The 19,530-nt window shown below is 47.2% G+C and overlaps 1 protein-coding gene across 5 annotated transcripts in view; it reads left to right on the top strand.

Moving 5' to 3' along the window:
* Nucleotides 1-19,530, top strand: part of AP2B1 (adaptor related protein complex 2 subunit beta 1) — a 78,609-nt gene that overhangs the window by 35,270 nt on the left and 23,809 nt on the right. For 4 of the 5 annotated variants that reach the window (XM_027664433.1, XM_027664432.1, XM_027664434.1 and 1 more), the window contains 4 exons: nt 2,422-2,681; nt 6,750-6,942; nt 16,657-16,698; nt 18,437-18,583. In XM_027664433.1, coding sequence (XP_027520234.1) covers nt 2,422-2,681; nt 6,750-6,942; nt 16,657-16,698; nt 18,437-18,583 — 642 coding nt within the window. The remainder of the gene's footprint in view (nt 1-2,421; nt 2,682-6,749; nt 6,943-16,656; nt 16,699-18,436; nt 18,584-19,530) is intronic. The other variant, XM_027664435.1, reaches the window with a different exon arrangement.

The raw sequence follows: 19,530 nt of genomic DNA on the forward strand, positions 1-19,530 counted from the left end.
TCAGATCACTGCAGGCGAGGCTGGGATTGAGCTGGCAGACACAAGTGCTGTAGTTCTGGAGGACAGAAATGGAGATGTCCTGGTGGCAGGGGTGGCTAAGACCTCAGCCAATCTTCCTACACCCCCTGGCTGTAATGACTGGGGTAAACAGCCCAAAAAAAGCAGCTCCTCTCCAGACCTGCTGTGCCAAGTGATAAAAATAGTCTCCTGGCTGAATGGGCTGCAATTCTGAGCAGAAAACCTGGAGTTAATCATCAGCTGGCCTTTTTGATCCTCTGTGCTGCAAGAAATCATGGCTGTGAACTTATTCATACTTAAAACTTTTATTCATCCTTTTGAGGAGTTGCATTGGTCAGCAGCAAGAAACCCATGACCTGCTTTTCTTGCTTCAAAACCTGCTTTTAGGCAAGATCTCAGCTGCTCTTCAGAGAGGAGTGGGCCAAAGGCTTGCTGTATCATTTGCCTGAGCCAACAGAAGAAAGGTACTAAGTGTTAAAACCCACTGTGCTGAGTCACAAAACACTTAATGGCACCCTAGGAGTATAATAGGCGTCTGTTTTTTCTCTGTTTGTCACAAATGTTGATTCAGTCTGGCTTCTTGTATTTTGTATGAATAATAAGTCAATGTAGGATAACTGGCTGTAAAACACTAAAAAGCCTTACGTTTCGAGGTCTGATTTCTAGGTGGAGATACTGGTTTTCACTTGAGTGGGTGAGTAATTACACGTGTGTTTCTTTCCCCAGCTTAGGTATTGTTGCACTTTGAGTGTCTGGGGGTTATGTCTGCACAGCACACTGCAGGTGTGATTGTAGCAGGAGCCAGTTTAATCCAGCCAACAGTGACCAAAACAGTAGTGAAGCAGCTGGGGATGGCAAGGACACGGATGTGTAGCAGGAATCAGGTCCCTGGCAAGCCCATAACCCATAACAGACCTCTACATCCCCGTTGCTGCTGTGGGTCTGGCACGGGTGGGGAGCTGAGCTCATTGGTATGCAGACCCTGGAGAGCAGAGAACTGGGAGAGAAACTGGGAAAGGGAAGATCTGAGCCTCTTGTTTCAGTAGGTTTACTGAAGTTTCAAATCTGTTTATTTGGCTGTGGAAAAAAAAAAAGCCAGTCTTGAATCTGTTTGTGCCTACAGGTAGATGGAAACCCGTGGTCTTTCGTGTCTGCCTTGCAGAAACCCTCCTGATCTTGAGCTGCTGGTGCAGGCAGGATGTGGAGAGTCTTGTAGGGATTGTTAAGGGCAAAGGGATTGTTAAGGATTGTAGGGATTGTTAAGGGTGTAAAGAGTCAACCATCAAACAAAACCAGCACTGCAGAGACAGTGTCTGAGACTACAGGTAGATTTATCTGAGTCCTTACAAGCGAAATGAGCTTAGCTCAGTCTCATTCCAAATAGAGGTTTTACTGTGTGCCTGAGGATGTTGAGACAGACAGCAGAGAGGCAGGTTCTGACAGGTCAGCAGCAGCATGAATGAGATCACAGAAGAGGAAAAGAAATACTGAGAGGAAGGCTGATGAGGTGTATGATATATTGCTGGAATTTTATTGAAAAAAACCCCTCAGAAACATTTATCCTGTTATTCTGCTGACGTGGGGGTTAAAAATCTCAGGTCTGACTTCCATGAGCACTTCAAACATGTTGCACTGCAACATAAAACCACATCACCTCCCTCTCCCTTGAACATTAACTGCAAACTATCCCCACTAACTTTGCTGCTCCGGGCAGAGATGCTCAAAGAGGAGAGAAATAATTAGCACTTCATGCAGAGGCAAAAGTATCTGCAGTAAAACAAGGGTATTATTGGCAGCTGGAGAACTGGTGAAGTATCCTAAGTGTGTATCATTAGCATCTTTCCATACTTCATTAGATAACTAAAAGGCAGGATAAATAAGATCTCTTTTGGTATAAAGAATATGGCTTATTAAGATGTAGCTCTGGAGCATCTTTTTGTCCAGCAGTGCCCTTGGGTAAGTCATACATTTCCAAGAATCTTGGATCATTATTCAGTATTGTTTCTCTACTCTTAGTATGTGAAAGAGTGATTTCCACTCACATTCTTTTCTTCTGTCTACACCCTTTTGGAGTTCTCCTGATACTTATTGTTATATCAAGTGGCAGGAGAGTTTAGAAAGCAGTTGAGAGCTCTGTGGTTTGGGGCAATTGTGGGATATAAATCCTGGGTTTTTTGCTCCTTGACCAGCTGAGCAGGAAGCCAGGCATTAGTCCTCTGGTTCTCCATTTTTATTTTAGGATGTTCATCACAACAAACAGTTTGTAACATCGCTTTGAAACTACCGACTGTCGCTGCTGGACGGGTGGGGTTTTTTGATCCAGCAGAATCACTGCTAGAGAAATAATTGATTACAGGCCTTAGTTCACTTCAGACCCATGAGTGATGTATTGCTTTGTCTCAGGATTCTGACAACCCAGACCTGCGGGATCGCGGCTACATCTACTGGCGCCTTCTTTCCACGGACCCCGTGACCGCCAAGGAAGTGGTTCTCTCGGAAAAGCCGCTGATTTCCGAGGAGACCGATCTGATCGAGCCCACCCTGCTCGATGAGCTCATCTGCCACATCGGGTCCCTGGCGTCGGTGTACCACAAACCCCCCAACGCCTTCGTGGAGGGGAGCCACGGCATCCACCGCAAGCACCTGCCAATTCACCATGGCAGGTAAGCTTGGGCAGCCCCCAGGATAATGGGCAGGGTTGGCTGTTTCTTTCTAGCAAACGGTCCAAAAGATGCCGAAAGATCTTTTAGAACGCTCTAATGGGATCTTATTGATAAGTGTGTAAGGGCTTGCAGGTCATTCAAGGGGCCGTTCCGCTGCCGAAGGTAATCCTGGGTATGTAGTTTCTGAGTTTCTGGGTCAGAAGACACGGGAAGTATGGAAGTTCTTGTATGAGGAGGAGCTGTGATGTTTTTTAAGAAGACATTGGCTATAAGTGCTCTTGACATGAGAGACTGAGTTAAAAAGCAGAAGGTTTGGGTAAGGGTGGAATCACCTTTGGTGCAAGGGGTTCCTTCGGGGGAAGGAGGACTAGAGTAAGAACAGGCATCTTTCAGAAGATGATTTTGTAAGAGCTTTTACTTCAGCAACAGCACAGCTTTAGGAGCCTGTCTCCTGGAATACAGTATCAGTTTCTTAGAACAGGCAAGTAAAGGGATCCTTCGCTGTTGGAATATGAAATGGGGAAGGATTGGTAAAAACTACCTTTCTCACTCTGTGCCTATGAGACAGGGGGAGTGCAAAAACCATCAAAGCCCCATCACTGAAAACTGTTAGAGCTTAAAAGAAGATGGATAGACTGATGTCTGTCTAACCCCTGGGAGGTGGGGGGAAATGCTTTGGCATATTGCCTGAAGCTTTAATGCTTCCCTGTGATCACAGTCCTGGAAGCAGGTTGGATCTGCAGGCAGTGCAGCAGCTCCAGGCTGCAGAGGGGTTGCTATTGAGCCTGTTCCCATGGTCCCTCATTCAGGTGAGCATTGCTATTTGCACTAATGGTATTAATTACACAACTGAGTGTGCTTTGCAGCAGGAGGCAGAGTATCCAGGCTTACCTCTTAATAATATTCCCAAAGTGACATTTGGAGTGCTATTTTTTGCTGTTGCACTGATAAATCAGTGTGCGATGCTGCTGCTTTTCTATTTTCTGACACCACTTCTCTGCTATTCTTAGCAACTAAAGCTATTTCGGTGGTGACTGGCTTTGGGAAGCCGAGTTGTTTTCTCCCTGCCTATGAAATCAAGTCTGGCTGCACTGACCCAGAATCAGCAAGCACAAGTCTACCAGTTGGACAAGAAAAGCAGTGGCCGCTTTCCTGCCTCTCCTAGTCAGAGATTTGTCTTAAAATGAGCTGGGGTAGCTTTGGTCTTTGGTGTTACCAACCTTCCTGTACACTGTTGTTTCAGGTCACGACAGAAGATAACATTTTAGGGGATTTAGCTCAAGGAATTCAGCTTTTTGAAGGAGTAGTTTTTTACTAGCTTCTTGCATGTACTGTGTATGTGCTTGACTCTTGTAACTCATGCTCTGTCTGCTGACCTTAAATCTGTTCTGACTAGAGCAGAACCATTGCTTCAACATAAACCCTCCAGGCCTCAATCAGCAGTGTTGAGCTGGGGGAAGGTCTGAAGGGTGCTCCTGCTGATCATATTGATGCAGTGCTGGAGCCCATTTGGTAAATTAAAAAAAATGAGAGGAGTTAATGGCACACTGGACTTCTTCAACGGGAGCTCACCTCATAAAGAGACCCCATTATTGGGGTTTTCTGCATCAGTGTAGGGCAAGTTAAGGGTGGCCAGTGGAAGATAACCATCTCACCTAATTGTTTGGAGTTATCTTCTTAACACCTGCACTCCAATAATGACCATTCTGGTGGCTGAAGTGTCTGCTAGAGATTGAGGTTTTCCTTCAGGTTGCACCATGAGAGAGAGGTGAAAGCATGGAAGTGTGAATGTGTCCACAGTGAATGTGGCTTGAGAGTCAAGACAACATTTTCTTGAGTGGATTGGCAGAGGTAACAAGATGAATGGTGCTTCCCTGGGTATAAACCTTGGAGTAGTTAGTTATGGCTGGCAGAATTCACTACGTTGCTTTTTGATTCATTTAATTTCCATTCCAAGCAAGGACAGGTTTCTTTCAGCTCTCTCAGCTGATGGGAAGACCCATTGAACAGCTCACAGATGGTGAAATGTTCCTGCCTCTTCAGTGAGCCCAAGTGTCACAGAGTTGCAGATGTATCCTGAAGATGGGGGGAGAAATCTGATTGCTTGGCAGTGTTTCCTCGTGTGGTGGCTCCCACCACCCCTGCTCAGCCATAATTCAGCTGAGAAATTTGGGAAGATGTTTACAGGGCTCCTGGGAGGAGTCTGGTTAGACTTGGGCAGGAGTCTCTATCCCCCTGTTTCACAGGTGGCTGCAGGAAATTTTTGATTCTGATTCTCTCTGTACATCCCTTGTAAAACCCAACATCTGGGACCTGCTGGAGGCTGAATTCATAGGGCTACATCTCCAAACCCAGCTGTTACCCACTGCCCAAGACTGTGAGGGGGAAAGCTTATATCAAGACTTTCTGCCTTCTATAACCCACAATTCTTTATTAATTTTTTCTTTCATATAAAATTCAAAGGTTTTTTTTATACAAATCTCTTTAAAGAGACCCATTTTTCCCAAACGGGGTTTTGTTCTTTAATACAAACTGACTTGGCTTTGTCCTTTCCTAATTTCTTGTTGGGTTTTGGGGCAACAGCAGTTACACAAGACCTTGAGGGATTTCTCTGTCTCCATCAGGAGAAGGATGAGTAAGTGTTGAAGAGGTGTAGTGTTAAAGGGATTACAGACTGGGAACCAACCAAGTGGCTTGTAATGTGCCTCTGCTTGGAGCTGCCGTTCCTCCCCTTCCCAGGGTGGGGGTGGGAGTGGATCACAGTAACCACTTGCTCTTCAAAAATGTTTCAGTGAGCAGTTCAGCACACTCAGCAGTCTCCCTGCTGAAGGCAGAAGCAGAAAGGACAGCTAATATTAGTATTATTTGGGGTCTAAAGCTTTTAATGCAAAGAAGCTTTCAGTGCTTTCTGCTGCTGCTGCCTGGTAACTAAGTCATTCTGCAGTCCTTATGCTCCATCTTTTCCTCTTGGCACTGAAGTTGGGAGCAGCTTAGACTCTGTCACTGAGTCTTTCCCCTCAGCAGCTGAATAAGGATGAGGGAATTCTGGCTACTCGGAATGAGGAGCTGCTAATCCTTACAGAAGAGCCCCAGTGTTAAACACCTTGTCAGGACACTAATTCCCACAGCATTTGTGGGCAGTTACCTGTTGGCTGCAGCTGCAAGAACATGAGCTGGAAATCATTTTATCACTTACTGCTGGCAACAGGGTACAGAAGGGATTTCAATTATCTAAAATGAGCATCTCTGAATTTAAAGAATAAATACACTGTAGTGAGATCTTCAGGAGCTACAGTCAGTTACTTCCCCCCCCCCTCCTTTCTTGTTATAAAATCCAGTGACAAGTGAATGTAAACGGTAGCCAGACTGCATATGATGAGAAATTTTGGAAGCTGTATAATGAGCATTTCTAGACTAGCAATTAACATGCCTGCTAACTCAGAGGAAAGGAAATTCTTGATAGAAGAGAGGAATCAATTTTAGATGGAGGTTTTCAATTAGGAAAGAGTTGTGGAGCTTGTTGCTGGTCAGTAGAAGGTGATTAATCGAGATATATGGGGAGTGGTGGAGTTTGCACTGGTTAGAGTGAGGGCTCAAGGGTTTTTTCAATGTTAGGTTGATAACATTCTCTGAGGAAATCTGAATTATTTCTTTTCCCCATGTTTATATGTGGCTCTCAGGCCCAGTGGGCCGAAAATCATCTCTATAGGTTTATTCTGAGCTGGGAAATACTTATTTTCAGTGCTGTAGTCCATGTAATACTCATGGCTCACTGTTTTGGATGGGTCTGTGATTCTAAAGGTGGGCAGATTCCACACCTTGGAAGATTCCCTTTGCTGGACTGAAGACCATGCACAATGCTTGGGAAGTCTTGGTGCTCAAAGCATGTGGTGAAGAACCACGTACCATAACACATTGCCAGCTGTATCAGGGGGCAGAGCACTGCTGGGATAACCTCTGGACTGGCTTCTGCTTGTCTTGCTGTGTTTCCCCATGCTGAGAATCCGAAGCTGGAGACCACAGGTGACTGATGTCTCTCTCCTCTGCTTCTTGTCCCACCTCCTGCAGCACCGACGCTGGCGACAGCCCCGTGGGCACGACGGCCACCACGAACCTGGAGCAGCCACAGGTCATTCCATCCCAGGGAGACCTCCTGGGAGACCTCCTCAACCTGGACCTGGGGCCCCCCGTGAATGTTCCCCAAGTGTCCTCCATGCAGATGGGTGCTGTGGACCTCCTGGGAGGAGGGCTGGACAGCTTGGTAAGCAGCATCCTCGTTAGCTGGTGTGAAATAATTGGAGCTGTGCTTATCTCTGCAAAGCCTTGATTATCTGTGCTTTTAATGCTTGGATCACTGAGCTCCCAGTGCTGAGTCCTGAAACTCCAAAAGGATTTAACCAGTGCTATTGTACCAACTCCCAGCAGGTTTTTCCTGCTATAAAATGGATGTTGCTGCATGCTGTAGAATCCCCGTGGTCAGTGGATATATTTGTTCTGTGCTTTTTCTGTGTAAAAGAAAACCAAAAAGTTGTTTTAAGCATGTAAAGTGTTTCGCTGCTTTGTATTTGATTCAGGCTGCCTTTCAAGAAGGCATTTTACTCCACCCACTTCCCAGCCTTCCTGAATTTCGGTGCAAAGCTCTCGGGCTGTAACCCTGTGTCATCTCATTTTTATATGTCATGGCTTAATATGGGTGACATTTTAATTGCAGTGAGGTCAAGAGGGCACTCTGTGTAGTCCTCACCATGCCACAGCAGCTCATGAGGTGCCTGCCCTGGTACTACCAGGGTCAGGCTCCAGTGGGAGTGATCACACCTTTTTGTGCTCTGGGGAGTGAACTGGGCATGAGCTGCAATGAGAAAATCACTTGGCAAGGAGACAGCAGCAGTGGAGAGGTCAGTGCTGTGGTCTTATAGCCAGGTATTAAGAGGTGGTGAATGTAATAATGAGCCTGGGAGCTGTTCCCATGGAGGGGAGCACAGCACACAGGCCCCCAACTCCCTGGTGACTTCCCTGCAGGGGAAGAAGCACTCCTGGGTATATTTGCACTGTGTAACCTGGGTAAGACTGCCCCAGGGAACACAGCTGGGTGTTTTTTCAGACCTGCAGTGGATTTGTCTTGCTTGAGGTTTGGCTTGTAGTTCTCTGCCTGGTTTAGGTGGTTTCAGTTCTGAGTCAAGCTCTGAATAACAGAGGTAGGAGGCAGCTGGATGAACCCCAATGCAACAGATCCTTATTTGTCAAATATCTATATTTTTAAGCTGCCATAATCTTATTAAAGCAGACATTGAACTCATTTCCAGCTCTCCAGGAGCTAATGAACTGGAAACAATCTAACCCTTAATGGCACTGGCATTCACAGAGGTCAGATGTGCTTTAGCCTCTGTGCTGACCAGTGGTTTGTTTGGTCACTGGGGTGGCTGCTCTTATGCTGGGGGAGTATCTCAGAGGGGATCAGGGAAATGGTCAGGCTGGAGATGCTGGGAAAGCAGACAGTGAGCCCAGAGCCCTGTGCAGCCTTTCCCTGCATTGCAAGACATCCCACTAAGAACCTGGAATTGGTAATTGTGTAAAGGCTTTGCAGGAGACGGTGCTGTCTGTGGTGGCAGAGAATGGTTAGCACTTAAATTCCTCAGTCTGTGCTGCTTTCCAGGCCTCTTATAGTAACCCTTTGTTTCTCATTAGTGTCAGACAAATAAATGGACACAGTAAAATTAAAACTTGGTTTGGGGAGAAGAGCTGTCTCGCAGGTGGCATTAATGGGCTTAATTTAGTGACCTGCTTTGACAGTAGAGCTGTTAGTTGATATGGTCCTAGGCTTTTACTTAATATTTTCCTCAAGCCTTAAGTAAATCCGTGGAGCTGTGGAGTATGATCTGACAAAATGATCATGTCTGGATGGGGAGTAGCTGTGCCTCGGGCTGCACAGCCCAGCACTGTCTCAGCTGAATTACTGATGGGGTGAGCACTAAACCAAATGTCTGAATGATGGAGGGGTTTTTGATGTTGGGTGATTTCTGTTGAAGTGCTGTTGCATCAAATGAATCAAAGCTCTGCCTTTTCCTTCCCTCGTGCAGATGTTGCAGATGACACCAAGTTGGGCAGGAGTGTTGGTCTGCCTGAGGAGAGGAAGGCTCTGCAGAGGGATCTGGACAGGCTGGATCTATAGGCTGAGACCCAGGGGTGTGAGGTTCAACAAGGCCAAATACCGGGTCCTGCACTTGGAGCAGCCCCATGGAATGCTCCAGGTGTGGGCCAGAGTGGCTGGAAAAGTGCCCAGTGGAAAAGGATCTGGGGGTGCTGGTGACAGTGGCTGAACATGAGCCAGGTGGCCAAGAAGGCCAGTGGCACCTGGCCTGTATCAGCAATAGTGTGGCCAGGCAGGGCCAGGGCAGTGACCGTCCCCCTGCACTGGGCACTGATGAGGCCACACCTCAAATCATGGGGTTAGTTTTGGACCCCTCACAACAAGAAAGACATTGAGGGGCTGGAGCATGTCCAGAGAAGGCAACAGAGTGGAGGAAAGGGTTTGTCTGATGAGGAGCAGCTGAGGGAGCTGGGTGAGTTCAGCCTGGAGAAGAGGAGTCTCAGGGGGACCTTCTCACTCTCTACAACTCTCTGACAGGAGGGTGTAGGTGGGAGTTGGTCTCTTCTCCCACATAACAGGTGACAGGTTATGTCTCCCACATAACAGGAGACAGCCTCAAGATGTGCCAGGGGAGGTTTAAATTGCATATTAGGAAAAATGTCTTCACTGAAAGGGCTGTTCAGCCCTGGCACAGCTGCCCAGGGCAGCGGTGGAGTCACCACCCCTGGAGGGATTTAACAGATGTGGCACTTGATTTAGTGGTGGCCTTGGCAGTGATGGGGTAACAGTGTAGAGATCTTTTCCAACCTAAATGAGTCTATGATAATAAGCCTAATTAGTGAGTGAATATGATCTCTATCTTTGTTCATTGTTGTGGGCAAGAGTTTAACAAGCATCAAGCTGGTTTAACCCTAACCTGGTATTAGCCAAATTGCTGGGCAGTGTCTCTGGGCTGCATGACTCGCCAAGAGGTTTGGGATTTGAGTCTTAGGATAATATTAAGCCACATTTGTGCATTGCCATCCCCTCTTCTATCCCCTTTTCTTTAGAGGGGGTGTCTGACCAGCAGCAGCTTTAACTTCCATGGCAAATGTCATTCTGCATTTCAGCTTCTTAAACTGGAGGGGGTTATTTTTTCTTCCAGGCAGTTAAATGAGACTACGTGGTATAAAACTGAATAAACACCAAATTTATATTGTTCATTTGAATTTTCCTCAGCATTGCTAGGTATTTATCCCCATGACTAGTGAGACTCCAGCTGCTGGAGAGGTTAATTTATTTATTGAGTAAATCTTATTTTATCTCCATAGTGAGTTCTGTAATTGGTATTAAATGTAACATGCATGCACAGATGCTGAGCATGTGTTAACAATTACAAAAAAAAAAAAAAAAGAGAGAAAAAGGGCTATTAGTACAAAAACAAGATATGGTTTACCTATAACTAAAGCAGACTTGCTGTAGGACCTATGGAGAGCTGTTTTCTAATGAAGAAAGCCAGTCTGGATTGTGCCCCTATTTGCCACCGTGGGCACATCTCTGCTCAGTTTTCCATAAAATGGTGACTAAGCCCACTTTTACAGAACTATTTGAGATCTCCAGCTCAGCAGTGTAAAGCAGTCATACCAGCCACTCACGTGGGAGAAACAAAACTTCCTGGGACAGCAGATTGCTGGATGCAGAGCTTTCTGCAGTTTGATGCCTTATCCCCTCAAAGGCAGCTCTGAAGTGGCTGAACTTCATGCAGGTTACAGGCACCCTCCCAGCTCCTGTTTACTGTTGATGTGGTGCTTTGCAGGGTGTCTGTCTGTGCTGACTTGAGCTGGGGTCATTTTGCCTTTAAACCTTTTTTTGTGTGTTCATTTGCTCCGAAAATCCACTGAGCATAGGAGGGAAAGCTCTGTGCTGCCCAGCACATCCTGCAGCTCCCTGTGAGCCCGTGCATTTAATGGGAGCAGGGCACCATGGCCAGGAGCCAGGGAGGCTGGCTTGAAACCCAGGGGCAGAGCAGTAAATCTGTGGGAATAGGCAGGCTTGGATAGCCTGTTATGTAAGGGTTTTATTTAATGCTCAAACCACTCATCTACAAGAATATTATTGATTCAAGACTGGCAGCTGGTCAGATTGATTTATGTCCTTAGTTGAAAAGCTGTTTGATAAACACTGGTTATCTGCAGTTTTCTCTAATACCTGGACTGGTTTGGGCTGTTCCAGGTGGAGCTCTGCCCCTCTGTGTAATCAGGTTGGATATAGGGGGGTCTGACCCCAAGGTTCCCTTCCCTACACTTCAGGGCTGTGTCCCACCCCTGTGTTTGGCTCTGCAGTGGAATGGAGGGTGCAGCAGCTCACCCTCTCCACCAGAGTGTCCTGAGCTCCAGGCACCTGGCAGCCTGGGAAGAAACCCCTGCTTCAGCAACCCTGAGTGCCTGCCTTGTCCAAAAGGGGCTACTGGTGTCACTCCCTCCCTGTCTGGCTGCTTTCAAGTGGAGAGTTGGAAGTCTGGCCTCAGGGGACAACATTCTGGTTTGTTGAGGTTGATTAGGGACTCACCAATGTTTTATAAAGAAACCCTTCTGCTGGTGTTTCATATAGTCAGAGTAATTGTGGAAGCCCAAAAGCAACCTGGGAGCCAGATTCCTCTCCTGGCTCTGCAAGTGACTTGCTGTGTATAATCTTAGGAAAGTTACTTCCCTTACTTTTTCCTGGAACTACAGAGTGAGAGTGTCAGTGCTAGGTCAGCCCCAGCATCCATTTATGCAGGGGATGTGATGCTCTCCCAGAGTGCTGCTCCAGCCTCTGATAAGGAGCTGAGTGACTCCTTTCATCTGGGCTGTTCTGGTTTGATGAGCTTCAAAGGGCATCTGTTAAGATTTCTGACAAAGGACACGTGTCCATTGCTGGAGCTGGGCTGATATGGAAAAGGAGCTCTTTTGGTGGGTCACTCATTCATGTCTGATTGAAGGCTGTTGTTGTAGCAGTCATAGGACTTCTAGAGCTTTGTGAGCTGCTTTTTTGCACTTTGGAAACTGAAAATGGTTAGTACTCAGTTTTGTTTGCTGATGGAAGTCGTTCAGCCGGGTGTAGAGCATTAGCGGTAAGTGCAGTGAAACGGTGATCCTGGTATTGGCAGCAGGACTTGTTCCCCAGCACCTTTGACACAGCTGTCCCTGCTTTGGAGAGCAGCCCTTCTGCCCTGCAAGCCTAGCTTGGTGGTGTGAAAACAGACACATAAAATAGGCAGCAAACAGGCACTGAAAATGCTTCTGTGTGAGCCACAGCAGTGTCTGCAACGAGATCCCTGCAGCCCACCAGGAGATGCAGCCTGGTCTGTCCTGCTGCTCAGGTGTCTCTAACAGGATTAGCCCGGCTCAGTGGCATCTCAGTCAGCCCCAGCTCCTGATTCCTCTTAAATAAATGCCTTGTGTTGCTGCTGTGTTACTGAGTGCTGGCTCTTATCCAGCTCCTTGAGCTGTGGTGCTTGACTCTTGGTTTGGGGTATGAGGGAGGGAGGAGGCAGCAATTGTCCCATGTTAACCCACGAACTATAGTTCATGAAATGCACAGCTGGCCTGAAAGCCCTGGCTATGCTGTGGACACAAGGCAAAGCAGTTGCTGGGCAGTGGTTGTTGCAGCTTCTGTCCCTGACTCCACCTTCCCTGTTATTTTTTGGTGCTCCAAAAGCCTCACGTCATTTTGCAGAAGTGATTGTAACCCCTCTGGATCACATGAACACTTCAGCAGAGTCACTTCATTACAAGCTGCTGTTAAGATGCAAATAAACCCTCCTAAATGCAGTAACTCCAGCACTGCTGCACTTCATAAGTCAGCATAACTGCTTCCACGGAGCTGGAATTACAGGGCAAAGGCTCTCCCACTGCAGAGCAGCTGCAGCGCTGTCCAAGCCAACTCACACCAAGTAAAGGCACTGCTGCACTTTGGGAAGAGGTGCTGGTACTGCTTTTATTGATACAGGCTTGAGCCCAGCCTCTTCTTTAAACCCATGTGGCTGCTTTGGTGCTGTTGTGGCACAATGGGTTTGGAGAGGGTGAAGAGAACTCCTGTTTGAACAGCTTGGTGCTTCTGGGGGCCAAGACTCCCTGTTCATCCCCTGGTCATCTCCTGGAGGTGGCAGCTCTTCTTCCTGGGTAGAGGCTTTTCTCTCTTCAGCAAGAGGCAAGCCTGCCAACTTTAGGCTCAGGATCAGGGCTTTGCAGTGCTGTGAGTTCCCCTGGATTGTCAAATGCCAGCCCTTGTCCACTAGTGAGCATTTCAGCCTGAGTGGGGCTGACAGCTGTATTCTCATGGTCCTCTCCTCCGTGGGGCTCTTACCTGATCTCCTGTAAGGCAGGTCCAGGTTGTCCTTCTGGCAATGTCTGTCCACCCATAAGATGAATGGAAATGGTTAACTAGAGCTGCCAGCCCTGGGGAATTGCTTCAGCAGCACTTCACGCCTGAATAATATCTGCTTCTTTCCTTCTGCACTCTGCCTGTCACTCCAGATGGGAGAGGACACTCCGTGGGTAATTGGTTCCTGTTCCCTCTGTCTTCCTCCTTCCCTCTTACTCACACACTTCGCTCTCACCGTCTCTTCCATCATTCTGAGTTTGGAATAAAGTTAGGTCTTGGGCATCTCACAGGAGGATGGAGTAAACCAGTCCTGTGGTTCCTCAGTGGGGAAAGAACTGGTGCCATGGGAGGGTGACAGGCAAGAAAAATGGAGAGAGGTACTTGTGTGCTGCTGCAACGGGCAGTGCACCCCGGATCTGATGGGGAACTGATTAGTTCTTTATTAACTTGTGTTGCAGTAGATGTGCTGTCACTTCTCTTTTCACTGTTAGGTAGAGCCAGCTCTGCCTGCAGGGACCTGGAGGAGCTGGCAGCTCCTCGGCGCTCGCTCTGCGGCTCCGTAGCACATCTGCAGTGCTGGGCCCGAGGACGGGAGCCAGGAGAGGCACAGGCTGTGCTGTGCAGAGCCCTCTGACCAGCAAAGAGGGGCTTCAGGAGGTCAGAACTTCCTGCCATTGGAAAGAGACCTTTTCTCCCACAAAGCAGAGATGTCGGATGCAATCTGGAAATGTAAAGGGGCTCGTGGTAAATCCTCTGAACCAGTGAGGGGTTTTTTTTCTACTCCTTGTAGGGAATGAGAGCTGGAGTCTCCACTCAAGCAATTCTACTTTTTCCCCAAGGCCTGACATTTAGGGAAAATGGAAGACCTGTAGATAGCTTGAGGAACCCCAATATGTCATTTCTACTCTCTCTCACAGTGAGTGCCTGCAGATACCAGTGTATGAGCTGCTTCGAGGTTGGGTTCCTACCCTGCAGCTTCTCATGATGAGTATAATAGGAAATGGTAGAATGGTTAACATCTGGCTTAATTATGCAGAATTATTCAGTCATTTCCATAATAACCTTTGTAAAATGCTTGCTGCTTGATAAACCAGTCTTTCTCCTGCTTCAGACAACAGTACCAGAAGTCCTCCATGCATACAATAATATCTGGAAATGAACTGGATTCTTTCTCTTCCCCCAGACTTCGCTGCCTGTCAGTGTAAAGCATGAAGTTCATCTGCATGCAAGACTATGAATAGGGATGAGGTGTAATAGTTGCATTTATTACTCCTCAGTGAGCCAGTAACAAGATGTAAATGATCTGATATATTAATCTAAATCATGGCTTGGCTTAGCAGTCAATAGAACAAAACTCGGCTCTGCCAGACTGTTTCAGTGGGGGAGACTTGACAGTGTAATAAGCCTTGTTTTATAAGCTCAATATTAATTGGATTTCCATCCTCTGACTGGCTTCCTTTGGTCTCTGACTGATCCTTCTTTTGACTTCAGAATCACTCACTTTTATCTATTATCTCTTAAGTAAGCTAAGGAAAACTGGACAGCAAGAGCCTGGGTTGCTGTATGAAGAGGTGGCTGTTGCAAAAGATGAGGAACCTGCTGTTAACTTATGCCATGACCTCAAGTAGGGATAAACTGAGTCCCACACAGGAAATAAAAAAAGCTCTTAAGGCTTCTTAACAAAAAGCAAATTCTGTGTCATTTGTACTTCTCTAACACCTACTTATGGTGGCTGATGTTGCATCAGCTGGCTCCTGTGGGGACTGGGGAAGGAGAGGTGCCAGGGGATTGAAGAGGGATCCAGGGTAGCACAGGGATTTGTCAAATTTTACATGTTTTATGGAGGCTGGTTATCATCTGGTAAGTCACTGTCTTACGACTTTGCTGCTGTTCTCAGGGCAATTTTATCCTTTTTATCTGTGCTCTGATGGAGAGAGGTGTGAAGCTTTATGGTATCTCTCGACCAGCATAAAATACCTTTGCTGTGAGATCTCCCAGGGAACAGGCTGGTGGGGAGCAGAGCAAAGTTAATTTCCAGGTTTTTTGTGCAGAGGGAAAAGGTTGGAGCCTTTTTGGCTCTAAGCATAGACACTCCTGGCAGCTTCTGCTTTAGCTATATGGTGCATTTATTCAGTATTCTGACACATCAGCGTTTATTTGAACAACATATCTAAGAGCCTTTGTTGACCCAGTTTGTCACATGCTTTTTATAAAAGCAAACTAACTCCCCAAACCCTAATCAAATGGAAGAGGAAAACCATCTCAAGGTGAGCTATGATGATCTGGTCTGACAGTCCAGTTTTCCTAATGGGACTGGCTCCTACCTCACCCCTGCACTTACATCATCCTCTGTGCTTATTGTCAGGTCATGTTCCTTGTCTGAATGTGACCCAAAAAAACCCCTGTACTAGGCAAAAAATTATCGTGGTCTTCAGAAGAAAAGCCTGGGACACAGATAAGCCCGGAGATGTCTCTGCAGTGAATAACCACTGCAGATGTGTGGTTGTTCCCTCCTGGCTATCAGTCATCTGTTGAGTGCTTTTTAAATATTCACAGGAGTGATGTTGTACTCACAAACAGCGCTTGTAGCCAGCTTTGGAGCCTGTCCTGATCACTGAAATCTCTCGAGCGTGTAGAATGATGTTTGAAAAATGGACTTTGTCACTGAGAAAGTGATATGGATGCTTTTGTGAAGGGAGTTCATGATAGAAGAGCTTCTAGGTGGGCTGCAGGAGGGTTTGGCAGAAGGATCCCAGAGAGGATTTAGTGTTTATGGAGGGTTGTGCAGGTGTACACAGTCACTGTTTCATCACTTCAGACTGTAGCTGTGTAGCTTGGCAGAGACTGTTATTGAAATAACCTGCTGCACCGAGAGGTCTCTTTACTGTTGGAGTGCCCATTAGATCATGAAACTGTTTTTCCTCTGTCTGTGGGAGGGTTGCACTTTCAAAGGGAAGACAAAGCCCAGCTATCTGAGCTGTTGCAATAGCCAGCACATACCCCGTTCTCTTTTTTCCCTGTTATTGAAAAGAGCCGCATGTCAGAGGAACACAGCCAAGATGCTTTGTGTTTGCCCGTAGTTCCTAGCTGTTCCCTAGAAAACTAAAGCTTTCAGGAAGTCAGCTTCCTGTCAGTTTTATTTTTATGCCGTTTCACAGTTACCCCACTGGGTTTTGTGGAGCTGCTGGGGCCTGCTGGCAGGCAGCGAGGTGGGCTGGAGGGAAAGCACTGATGCATGAAACGTGAAGAACTAGCGCCGAGCTTCTGGCGCGGACGACGGGCGCGAGGAGGGGATGGATTTTTGCTCTTATTAACCTGCAGAACACTCCTGTCCGCAGCGTGGGGTGCTTCTCCAAGTAGCTCTGCTCACACAACAGCAAAAAGCCCCTCTGTTCCCTGTGCTTTCCCAGCACTGCATTTCTGTCTGTCCTGTGTGGCGAGCGAGCCGTGCTCAGAGCAGCGCGGGCGACTCCGCTCCGGCCATCTGACACTTGGCTTAAATGATCTCGGTCTTTCTCTCCTCTCTCTCCTTCTCTCTTTCAGCTTGGCAGTGACCTTGGCGGGGGCATTGGAGGAAGCCCGGCAGTAAGTGCCATTCCATTTTTTTCCCCAGTTTAAAAGAGCTGCTCAGAGCTCAGGGTTTTTTAAATGTAACCTCGCCCGTTAACGTGCTGGAAGATGCTTTAAATGCCTGAAGATGTTGGAAAATGGGCAAATGCAACTGAAATCTGAAACACACAGGTCCCCACCTATGATGCTTTGAGTCCAGCTGTCACCTGGGCTTTCCAAAGAGCAGCCAGGGCCAGAGCTGTTCACTCTATCTGCTTAGCTCTTCTTTCTCAGAGCTTTTAGTTGGAGCAGCAGCGTTAACCCTGGTGGTACCTCATCCTTGTGCAACTGCTTTGGCAGCTGGAAGGCCAAGGATGCTTATCTCTACTCACAAAGCCTGGTCTGTTGTAACCCTAACCCACTGTCACCACAGGCTTGCCTGAACTCAGTGCTTTTCTTCTCCCAAAACCCACAGAAGTTTTTTTGCCTGGACATCAGGAATCAGGTGCTCTGAGCTCTCCTACTGCCTGTGGTCAGTGCTGCCACCTCCACTGTGCCTGTGCTTTGTGAGTGTCCTGGTGCCTACAGCACTTGCCAGGACATGGGAGAGTTTCAGCCTGCTTCCAAAGCACCCTTGGCTTCAAACACATACCAGCTTTTTCCAAGAAAGCATGGGAAATGAGTGCAAGATGACTTGGAGATGCAGTGGGCAGGAGTAGCCAAAGTAGTGTCCTCTACTAGAAAGCTGCAGTCCCTCTGCCCAGGACTGTGTACCCAGTAATTCAGTGAGGAAAGCACACCTGGTTCTGGAGGGAGGGCTTTTCAGAGACCCTTGTTATGGCTGCAGTCATTCTCTCCTTCCTTCCCTGTGAATCTGACACTCCTTTCTGGCTTCAGCATGAGGGCAGAGGAGAGCTGGTGGTGCACTACACCTGTAGCCCCCAGACAGTCCATCCACACCAGGGCATGGGAGATACTTCCCTGTAGTGATTATACCTACAAAGCCAGGTCTTTGCCTTCCTGGGCCAACAAAAACCCACCAAGCAGTTCTGTCTTAGCAATTCTGCCTGTTTCTGGGCTGCTGACTGGAGAAGCACATAATTCTTCCTGCTCGCAGTAAAGAACTTGGAAGTCAAACTTGAGTGTGACTGTCCCATCTAGAGCTGGGCACCTGAAGGTTAATATTCCTGGTTTGGTGCCCTCATTTAAGTCCTGAGAGGGAAGGATTGCCCTTCTTGCAGGAAGGTTGTCCTCTGGCAGACAGAGACAACTAGTTCTGCTTCATGTGATGAACCTTTTGGACCACAGTGCTGAGAATGCAGAGCTCTGGCTTTGGGTGGGAGTACAGAACACGGTCATGACTCCCTTGCTATCTCTGGATATGCAAAATCTTGCAGATTCCTGAAGACTGACGTAGTTGGGGGAAGATTTGAAGCATTTTTTTCTTTTCCCTGGGTTTACGTAGGGTAGATCCACAAAAGCATATTGTCTTATGAGAAGGAGAGATGGAGAAGAAAGATTCCTCTAGAGTGGGAATAGATAACTGGAGCTATAAAAAATGATGTGAAAGCTTGGTTGAGGTGACAGCCGAGTGTAGGGATTAGTTGCCAAGAGCTTTGGAATTCAAATGCATAATTTAGCACTATTGATAAATCAGCGGGGAAGCTGCAAATGGCTTTAAAATATTTAGGATATGGCCCGAGTTCATGCTTTATTTAATAAGTAGCGTTCAAGTGTGATGTTAATCAGCGCCTGTTCTTTCTGACTCCTCCAGGTGGGACAGACCTACATTCCCTCCTCCGTGCCAGCCACCTTTGCCCCCTCGCCCACCCCTGCAGTGGTCAGCAGTGGACTCAACGACCTCTTCGAGCTCTCCTCTGGCATAGGCATGGCTCCTGGAGGATACGTGGCTCCAAAGTCTGTACGTAAGGAAAAAACAATCCTCCTCAGTATATTGCCTTACCCTGGGCTACGAGGAGTCTGAGCTTGCCCACTTGTCCCCTCTATTTGTGAGTCTCTGGTGCTTTCGGCACCTTAGTTCAGCTTCATCCCATTAGGGATACCCTGGCTTTATCCCAGGTGGAATAACAATGTATTGGAGACCATGTTAATTAGTAGTTACAGACTTCTGGTGTTTTAGCAGTTCCCTCATTTTGCCTGTAACAAGATTACTCTCAAGACTGGCTTATGTAAGATCCGAGACTTTCCGTTTTGCCGGAGCAGCTTTCCTGCAGACCTGCTTCTTAGCGAGTTTCCTCAGGAAACTGAGGGCAGGATACAATGTGCAACAACTTACTTTCGTAGCAGATTTGTTTATTTGGAGGAATCCAACGTGACAGTGAAGATAAAACCATGTGATTGGGATGAACATGCCGCAGTGTAATGCAGATAAACGCTCTGTGAGCGGCACAGACCGCAGATGCATTGGCTTAGTCAGGAGGGGTCGGGAGATGCAGAACATGGTTCTGGAAACAGGCTGTGGAGCAGCCACAGGGAGCTCTGGGTTAGCCTTTCCTGCCTGAAAGGGAATAAACAAGAATTAGCACTCTTATTAAATGGTCCATGGATGGATACACTTAAGTCATCCTGTGAAATCGAGGAATATGAAATGGAGTGTGCAGAGCATAGTCAAAGCTCTTGGCCCTTGCAATTATTACACCATATGTAAGACCAGCTACAAAGGAACAGAGTCATTTTGAGCTAAGCACTACCTCATCTTGCACCACTCAAATTTAGGTCTGGGTTTTTCCCACGAAGTTGTTTTGGGAATCCAGAACCTGAACAGCTAATAGATTTTATTTGGTTCAAACTTTAGTATTGTCCTGCTTCTAATAGCCCAACAAGCCCTTGGAGAAGCCTGTCCATCAG

This window comes from Corapipo altera, unplaced genomic scaffold, assembly GCF_003945725.1.
Source record: "Corapipo altera isolate COAL_440 unplaced genomic scaffold, ASM394572v1 181b, whole genome shotgun sequence".
Taxonomy (NCBI): Eukaryota; Metazoa; Chordata; class Aves; order Passeriformes; family Pipridae; genus Corapipo; species Corapipo altera.